The sequence below is a fragment of the Opisthocomus hoazin genome, chromosome 19 (assembly GCF_030867145.1).
Source record: "Opisthocomus hoazin isolate bOpiHoa1 chromosome 19, bOpiHoa1.hap1, whole genome shotgun sequence".
NCBI lineage: Eukaryota > Metazoa > Chordata > Aves > Opisthocomiformes > Opisthocomidae > Opisthocomus > Opisthocomus hoazin.
This window is the reverse complement of record NC_134432.1, coordinates 12,114,694-12,123,417: the sequence shown is the minus strand read 5'-3', so window position 1 is coordinate 12,123,417 and position 8,724 is coordinate 12,114,694. Positions and strand designations below refer to the sequence as shown.

The following is an 8,724-nucleotide window of genomic DNA, read 5'->3' as shown; positions in this document are numbered from 1 at the left end:
CCTTTTATTCCCCCCCTCCTTCAACAGCGAGATGGGAAAAGAGTGAACTAAAAAAAAAAAAAAAAGAAAGAAAGAAAGAAAAAAATCAAAGCTGCACATATTGGATCCAGATGTGCTTACAGCCCTTTCCAGCAATTTAATTAAATTCCCCCAGACAGCCAGGAGGATTTCTTAATGATCAAATTTCCCTGGCTTTCCTCCTAAAATGCCCCTCTTTCTTCGGCTGGCTGTTGCTCTGTCTCCCTGATGGATAGCCAACTCGCATTCTTCCTAGTCCGCCCCGCCAAGGCGATGGGGAGGAAGGGGGCAGATCCCGACGCTGTTATTTTAGCCGGGCACTCGAAAACCCCGGCCGACTGCGCCAGCAATGTCCCTATTTGCAGAACCGATTTTTTCACCCAAGAAACGTGGGGACGGGGAGTCACCTCCATGGAGGCCGTGGCTCGTGGCACAGACACGGCAGGGATGCTCCAGGAAAGGGACCCCGTGTGCCCGGCTCCCCGCCGGCCTCGCCGTGCTGATGGCCAGGGAGGGGTTTCAGCCCTTGGGTCTCCAGGCTTGACACCTCCCAGGGCTGGTTTTGAGCTGGGTTTGACCCCACATTGCACCCCCAAAGCCTCCTCTCCAGCCTGGTGGGGGGGGATTATTGGGGTGGGGGCAAAGCCTCTGTGGGCCTCGTGGGGCTACGGTGAGTCTGGTGGGGCCCTTTGGGGCAGCCTGGGGTCCCCTCTCACCCCTGAGGCCAACAGGGCTGGGGTCAGAGGTGGCAGCGGGCTGACCTGCGCTTGTCAGCTCTCCTTTCCCAACCAATGGTGGGGAATGCTGGGGGGATTTCCCCCCAAAACGGTGTCTGGTGGAGGGCTGGAGCCTGCATGGTCCCTCCGCGCAGCTGGGGACAGTGACTGCGCCCGACTGCGGAGGGTCCGGGGTCTGAGTTCACCCAGTAGCCAGCAGCAGTGAGGAGGCACTCGGGACTGGAGCGAGGGTCTCAGCTGCCCAGCCCACCCGACGTGGGGTCCCCCGGGCCAGGCTGCGCTGGTTTGAAACTGGTTCAATGGGGAGGGAGAAATCCTCACTCCCCGTTACTCCTCCTGCTGCCCGGGGTGCTTGGATGGGGTTATTCCCCCCCACTCAGGGCGGCACGGCGGTGATGCCCTCCGAACCCAGTCCACGGGGGCTGCTGGGCTGCACGGGGGGTCCATGCCAGCTGCCCAGCGAGGTGTCACCACGCGGCACCCCGCAGCACCGCAGCCGGCAGCCACGCTGCAAAGGGCCTGGGACCCCCCACCCTGCCCCAGAGGTGGTCTTGGGGCCCGGGGGCTGCAAGCACTGGGGTCCCCTACCCTGACACCCCACTTTGTGTGGGGAAGGGTGGGAAACAGGGGGGAGCGTGACGGCATGTCAGAAAAACGCCCAACCGGCGCGGGCGGCCTCCTGGCTCCGCTCTGCCCCGGGGCCGCGGCTGCCTGCTGAAAGCTGGACGCGCTCCACCAGCGTAAAATAAATACGTAAATGGGAACCCCACGGCGGCTGCAGCTATCGCCGGCTCCCCAGAGCTCCCCGCGGCTGCAGGCCCCACCGGAAAAACGACGATCGAAACAGCGATGATGGCACGAACACCGATAAACCCCGGGCTGGCGCTCCCCGAGCAGCTCCTGCAGCAGGCGAGGGGTTGGGGGTGCTGCGGGCAGCAGCCCCCGGGCACCCCGAGACCCCCGGGACCCCCCGAGCCCCGGGACCCCCCCGAGCCCCGGGGAGGCGGCGGCCGCCCCCGCCCGCCCAACCCGCCCGGTGGCTGTGGGCGGTGGGTGCTCCGGGGACGGCAGGCCGGATGCGTGAGCTCCGGGGGGCTCCGGGGGGCTCCCGCGCGCTCCCGCGCGCGCTCCGGGGCGCCGCTCCCGGCCGCCTGCTGCCCCCTGCCGGCCACGCCGCAACCCTGCCCCGGGAGGCACCGCCCCTGGGGAGGCCCCGCCCCCTGGTTAAGCTCCACCCCAGCTAGGCTCCTCCCTTCCCGGCACTACTGGCGGCTTCCGCTTCCGGCGGCGGGGCCGGGAGAGGTGAGGGGTGGCGGGGCGGGGGTGAGGGGCCCCGGGGTGGCTCTCGTGGGGGCGGGGTAGTTGTCGGGGCCTCCGGTTCCCGCGCCCGTGGAGCCTGCGGGCACTCCCGGTGCTCCGGGGACTCGCCCCGTGGGGCGCGGGGGCGTTAGGGGCCGTCCGGTGGGGTCCCGGGGGTGCTGGGGGGGGGTTGGTGGGCCTCTGGATTGCCTCTGTGGGGGGCCTCTCGGTCCCCTCCCCGCGGGAGGGGTCGGTGGCCCCGGACTGGCTCCCGTGGGTCTCGGGGGGGGGGGTCGGTGGCCCCGGGCTGGCTCGCGTGGGTCACGCGGAGGGGTCGGTGGCCCCGGGCTGGCTCCCGTGGGTCACGGGGGGGGCTGGTGGCCCCGGGCTGGCTCCCGTGGGTCTCAGGGCTCCCAGAGCCCCCGGCCTTGCGCAGGCGTCTCCAGCCCTGCTCCCCCCCCCCTCGAGGAGCAGGTAGGGGTTTGGGGGCTGCAGGCCCCTCGGAGCCTCTCTCCGCGCCGGCCGCCCGCCCTGTGGCACCCCCAGCGGGATGCAGCCTCTGCGAGGGGGCTCTGCCCCGAGCCTGGGCTCTGCCCAGCGCGTTGGCTTCTGCGCCCAGATAACCCCGGCCTGCGGCTCTGCGGGTGGGAGATAATTCTCACCCAGCTCCACGGCGCGTGGGAGGGAGTCCCTGTGCTGGTCTTCATTGCTGTTAAGAAACACAGGAGGAGGGAGGGAGGGAGTCTTTTTTCTAAATGCAAAACTGCTAGAAAGGCGCGTTTGTTTTAAAAGGAGGGGTGCGCTAAGAGGAGTGTGGCCAGCAGGGCGAGGGAGGTTCTCCTCCCCCTCTGCTGTGCCCTGGTGAGGCCCCATCTGCAGTGCTGTGTCCAGTTCTGGGCTCCCCAGTTCAAGAAAGATGAGGAGCTACTGGAGAGAGTCCAGCGCAGGGCTGTGAGGATGATGAGCGGACTGGAGCATCTCTCCTACGTGGAGAGGCTGAGGGAGCTGGGCTTGTTCAGCCTGGAGAAGAGAAGGCTGAGAGGGGACCTTAGAAATGCTTATAAATATCTGAAGGGTGGGTGTCAGGAGGACGGGGCCAGACTCTTTCCAGTGGTGCCCAGCAACAGGACAAGGGGCAACGGGCACAAACTGAAGCAGAAGAAGTTCCGTCTGAAGATGAGGAAGAACTTCTTCCCTCTGAGGGTGACGGAGCCCTGGCACAGGCTGCCCAGAGGGGCTGTGGAGTCTCCTTCTCTGGAGATATTCCAGCCCCGCCTGGACGCGGTGCTGTGCAGCCTGCTCTGGGTGACGCTGCTTCAGCAGGGGGCTGGACTGGGTGACCCACAGAGGTCCCTTCCAACCCCAACCATTGTGTAATTCTCTGAAAAGGCCTTTGGAAACCAGGCAGCGCCAGAGTCCTGAGTGGGGGGAGACGCCACTGCCATGCTGGAGGCCCCTGGATGGTCAATGCGCAGAGCAGAGCACGATGCCTTTCCTGCACGGCTTCCGCAGGATCATCTTCGAGTATCAGCCCCTGGTAGACGAGATCTTGGGGTTGCTGGCGATACAGGATGCGGAACGGCAGAGCGGCCTTGAGAGGTAACTGGAGGGGGGCTGTGAGCAGAGCTCGGGGGCTGAGCGCCCGCGTGGTGTTTTAGGGGGCGATGGGTGGGGCGCGGTGATGCAGCCGAGATCAGACCCAGCACTGGCTGAGAACAAACCCCGGTCCTGGTGAGGAGCTTTGTCCCGCGGCCCTCCCCTTGCTGCTCGTCTTCGGGAGCGTGGAGGTGGAGCAGAGCAAACGCAGGGGCAGCCCTTTCTGCCTGACCCACGGCAATAAAGCCTAAACTTTGGTTCAGCTGTGACCCTGCTGCTGCGTAACCCCACAGCCAACAGGTTCCAGACTCGGTGGTGACAAGACAAGAGCGGAGACCCGAGCTTTTTCTTGTTCCCTGGTGCTGCTTTGACCTTTGCACACCCCTGAGATGCATGCCGTTCAACTGAGTAACTGGGTGTTTCTGTGTGTCTCAAGCCCTGCCTGTCTGGGCAGCGACAGGAGCCAGCTCTCGGCTGTGAGACGAGTCTTGGAGAGAGAGACCCACTCCCCGTTTTATCAGGAAGGGGTGAGCTACGCCCTGCTGAAAGTCACCGAGCTGGGGCTCGTCCCCGCCGCAGAAATCCTGCTGGAGTTTGGAGCTGACCTCAGCTTTGAAGGTAAGGCCTTCAGAGGGGGAGGGGGCTGGGCCTGGGTCCGTTCCTGGGGCTGGCCAGGAGGAACCAGCCAGTGAGAAGCACCCTGGGCAGTGGTGATAGCTGGGGCAGGAAGAGGGGGTGCTGCCAGCTCAGCCCCCCGCTCCGCTGGGGTAGCGTGGTGGGCTTTGTGGCAGCCCGTGTCTAGACCAAGCTGCGGGGATGGACTGGGGGAAGGCCAGGGCCTCGGTGGCCAGTTTGAACCTCCGAGGACTTTTGCTCGAGGTGGAGCCGTTGCAAAAGCAGGACTTGGGGGTGTCTGTGACAGCCCGGTTCTCACGGGCTTCGCTGTGTTCTCAGGGCCCTCCCCAGCTGCCTCCTTCCACTTCTGGTGGGTATCAGGGCTGTTTCGGGGGAGCCCTTAGTTCTCTTTGTGTTTTTGTCCTCAGATCCAGTCACCTACTACACTCCCCTGCACATCGCGGTGCTCCGCAACCAGCCGGATATGGTGGAGCTGCTGGCGCGCCACGGGGCTGACATCAACCGCAGAGACCGGGTACGGGCTTGGCTGCCGGGGCACGGCCACACTGAGCCCCCTGGGACTTAGCTGCGAGGGAGGGGAGCTGGAGCCCAGCTCCTGGGCTTCACTGCGTGCTGCGTGCGCCAGACGACCTCCTGCGCTCGTTGTCCGCGGTGCTCCGGTGCTGTGGCAGATGAAGTTGCCTTTGGCTGAGCAAACCTGCCTCTGCCACGGAGCGATGGGTGGGAGGAGGCTGGGGCAGACAAACCTCTGCCCGTGGATACCCCGGGGAAGGTTCACTTTGAGTTTTGGGAGTGGGTTCAGATCTGCTCTCGTGTTGGCTATGATGAAGCCCCAGCAGCGACTCTCTGGCAGCACTCAGTGTTTTAATACTTACTAGTGGTTTTTTTTTTTCCTCTGCTCTGTGCAGATCCATGAGAGCAGTCCCCTCGATCTGGCCAGCGAGGAGCCCGAGCGGCTGCCGTGCCTCCAGCGGCTGCTTCACCTGGGGGCCGACGTCAACGCAGCTGACAAAAACGGTCCGTGTGCCCCGTCCGGCTCCCCCAGCCCAGGCGCTCCCAGCAGTCGGCCCTCGTGGGTGGGCTGGAGCAGGGCACGGGGTCTGGGTCCTTCCGACTCGCTCCTGCAAATGCACACTGGTTCCAGGCTGGTGTGGAAGCTGGCTGCAGGCTGCAGAACCTCCCTGGTGCTCTGTGTTTCCTCCGTGCGTCTTGGCTGTGTCAGGTGCAGATGGGGACTGAAACCAGCCCTGTGCAGTCCACGGGAGATGGGGCTGCGCTTCCGTAGCCCTGTCGTGCCTGTGCGCTCTAAAACGTGCTCTAAAGCCTGCTCTGCCGTGGCACACGTGTGCTGTGGGGCTGCCACCAGCCCTGCACGCAGGGCCTGTCACGCTGTCCCCACAGCTGTGCACCATCACGGGGACAGCGGGAGCCTGCTGGATGGGGAAGGGCTGTTTCTGCCCAGGTTTGGCTGTCTGGTTGGTGGGGTGGATTGTTTTTGTTCCTGCCTTTTGGGGTGTCACCCTGTCTTCATCTGACTGACTGCTTGCTCCATTGCAGGCAAGACAGCACTGTTGCACGCCCTGGCCAGCAGCGACGGTGTCCAGATCCACAACACGGAGAGCATCCGTCTCCTGTTGGAAGGAGGTGAGGGAAACCTTCCCTCCGCGTGCACAACCCTTCCAGGCCTGGTGCTGGCTGGTTCTTTGTACAGCGCCGGGCACCGCCCTCTCAACTCTTTTTATGTTCCCACTTGAGCAAGAGTTAAGCCCAGCAGTGCCAGAGCTAGTGCTGTCCTGGCCTCGCTGTCTGCAATGGCAGTCACATTCTCTGTCCCCTCCTCCAGGCGCGGATGTCAGAGCCACCACCAAAGATGGTGACACTGTTTTCACCTACGTCATCTTCCTGCTGGGAGAGACGGTGTGCAGCAACGCCGAGGAGGCGCAGGTGATCAATCGCTTCTGCTTTCGCGTCACACAGCTGCTGCTGGCCCACGGTGCCAACCCCAGCGAGTGCCCAGCCCCCGAGTCCCTCACCCACCTCTGCTTCAAAAGCTTCAAACACCACTTCCCGCTGCTGCGCTTCTTGCTGGAGTCGGGTGCTGCCTACAACTGCTCCCTCCATGGTCCCTCGTGCTGGTCGGGATTCCACATCGTCTTCGAGTGCCTCTGCTCGCACCTCAGCGTCTCTGAAGATGACAGCTTCTCTACAGACCTCATCCAGAAGGGTCAGACTCTGCTGGAGCTCATGATGGCCAGTTCACAAGCTGTCCAGCTGCCCAGCAACTTCGAGGTCAACACCAGCAGCTGTAGGTACCACGGGGAGAAGATCAGGACTCTCTTCTGCTCTCTGAAGCAGCTGGAGCGCTCCCCGCAAGCACTGAAACATCTCTGCAGGGTGTTTATCCGGCAGCGCCTTAAACCATGGCCAGTAGATGTCAAAATCAAGGTCCTACCTCTTCCAGACAGGCTGAAGTGGTACCTCCTCATCGACCATGGTGCTGCTGGGCACGAGGACCTCTGAGCCTGACTGATGCCTCTCCGTCTTTCCCCTCCACGGTCGTGGGTGCCTGCAGCCACCAAATCTCTGCTCTGGGCCAGTTTTCTCCGCAGCAAGAGGTGTTGCCATCCACGCACCCACAGCTTGGCCAGCACTGCCCACGGCGTCCCTCTCTGCTGCATTTTTGGGTGTGCTTTTCTGGGCACGCCGCTGCACGCACGTCTGTGGAGGCCACGTCGCTGTGGGGCACGCTGTGGGGAGGTGGGCAGAGCCCCGTGGCGCCCGGGGGGTGCAGAGAGCCCCTGGGCATTGGGAGCCAGGTGCTGGGGCAGAGGGTGGCGGGTGCAGGTTCTGAGAGGCAGCCTGGTGGGCAGGAGAGTGGGGCGGTTGGGGTGGTGGGACCGGACGGGCAGCCCGGCCCCTCTTCCCAGCCCTGCCGGGTCCGGGGTGGGTGAAGTGGTGCCTTGGGTGAGCGGCGGAGTTGTGAGGTGCCTCAGGGTGCTGGGAGGTGTTCCCTGTGCCAGGAGGGTGCTGGCGCTGGTGTCCTGGTTTCCTGCCTCCAGGCCTGGTGGTGGGAGCAGCTGTGGTGGAAGCAGGTCCGGCATCTCCGTGCAGATGCCTTCCTCGCTCACCCGGGCTTCTGAAACCAGGAGCGTGGCGGGGCTGAGGGGAAGCGGGGCTGGCATCGGTGGCCGGCTGGTCCGCACCCCCTGAGTTCTGCTGGGAGCACCCCATCCTCCTGGCACGGAGGACCATCCACCAAGGACATCTCAGTGGTGCTGGGCTCCAGAACAGACAAACGGGGGTTTCTTGGCTTTGTGGTGTGTTCCCTGTGCAAGGACGAGGGACGGGCAGCTAACTGCTGAGCGCCTTGTGCCTCCCTCCCCGTTCCTTGGCTCTTTCCCTTGCTGACTGCTCCCAGGCCGTGGTCTCCGGTGCCTCCTTCCCAGGAACAAGAAGTTGAAGCAGGACTGGGGGTTTTCTTTCCAAGCTGCTACTGGAAGCTCCAAACTCAGGCTGCACGTGGAGGTCCTGCGTCCCAGCCGCCTGGCTCCCCCTTCCAGGCATCTGCGTCCTCGTGACGTGCCAAAGACTGGATGCAGAGCTGAGCCCCCCGCGTTCTTTGGTTTGTGGGGTTTTTTTTGTTTTTCGTGGGAGACAGGTGCAGAAGAGGATAAAAAGAGGAAAAATCTGCTCTGAGTAGGTACAGTTGGTAGCGGGTGGGTCTGGGATCCACCAGCAGTTTGGCTGCAGAAGGGCTGTCTCCCCTCGCTGCCCTCCTGGCAGCATCTGTGTTTTGCCTTCTCCAACCCCACGGAACTGGAGCTGTGCATCTTGGTGAGCTGAGGTTTAAAAAAAAAAAAATATACAACATGAACAAATACTCCCCTGGTGTTTGGAATGGGAAAGGAGCAATTAAACGACGCCTTTCTGTGGTAGCGACAAGGGGCTTTTTTTCTTCTGCAGGAGAGGTGGGGTGGAGGAAGGGGCTCTGCGGGGAGGGGGGAATCGCGCGTGAGCCCGGCTGGAGGGATGGGCTGCGGCTGGGGGGGGGGGGGCCTCTCGCCCAGCTGGCGAGCTGTCATGGCAGCCTTGGCCGCATCGTGCTGCATTAGGGTGGCACGAGCAGATGACCAGACTCAGGCAAAATGAAGTGGCTACAGCCATGGAGGAGATGGGAGCGTTCAGAGCTGGGTGACAGTGTGGGGTCTCGGGGGAGCGGCTGTGGGGTCGCAGCGTTCGAGCGGGCGGTGCTGGGCATCACTGTGAGACAGGCTGGGGGGGCCGCAGGCAGCTCAGAGCGGGGTCCCCTTAACACCCACAGCATGCCAGCTCTCCCCTGGGGTTTGCAGGGCTCTGGGCTACCCCTGTCCCTGGAGGAGGACATGGGGGGGACCCAGGATTGTGTCCCCCTCCCCTCCTGCTGCACATGCAGGACACC

General features: G+C 63.7%; 1 protein-coding gene across 1 annotated transcript; it reads left to right on the top strand.

Annotated features, from left to right (window-relative positions):
* Positions 1-1,999: 1,999 nt before the first annotated feature.
* Positions 2,000-8,221, top strand: ASB6 (ankyrin repeat and SOCS box containing 6). The gene is made up of 7 exons (XM_075439652.1): positions 2,000-2,057; positions 3,444-3,653; positions 4,087-4,268; positions 4,694-4,800; positions 5,195-5,303; positions 5,844-5,930; positions 6,130-8,221. Exons 2-7 carry the CDS (start codon positions 3,541-3,543, stop codon positions 6,804-6,806), a joined length of 1,275 nt encoding a protein of 424 aa, XP_075295767.1. The 5' UTR covers positions 2,000-2,057; positions 3,444-3,540; the 3' UTR covers positions 6,807-8,221.
* The last annotated feature ends 503 nt before the right edge of the window (positions 8,222-8,724 follow it).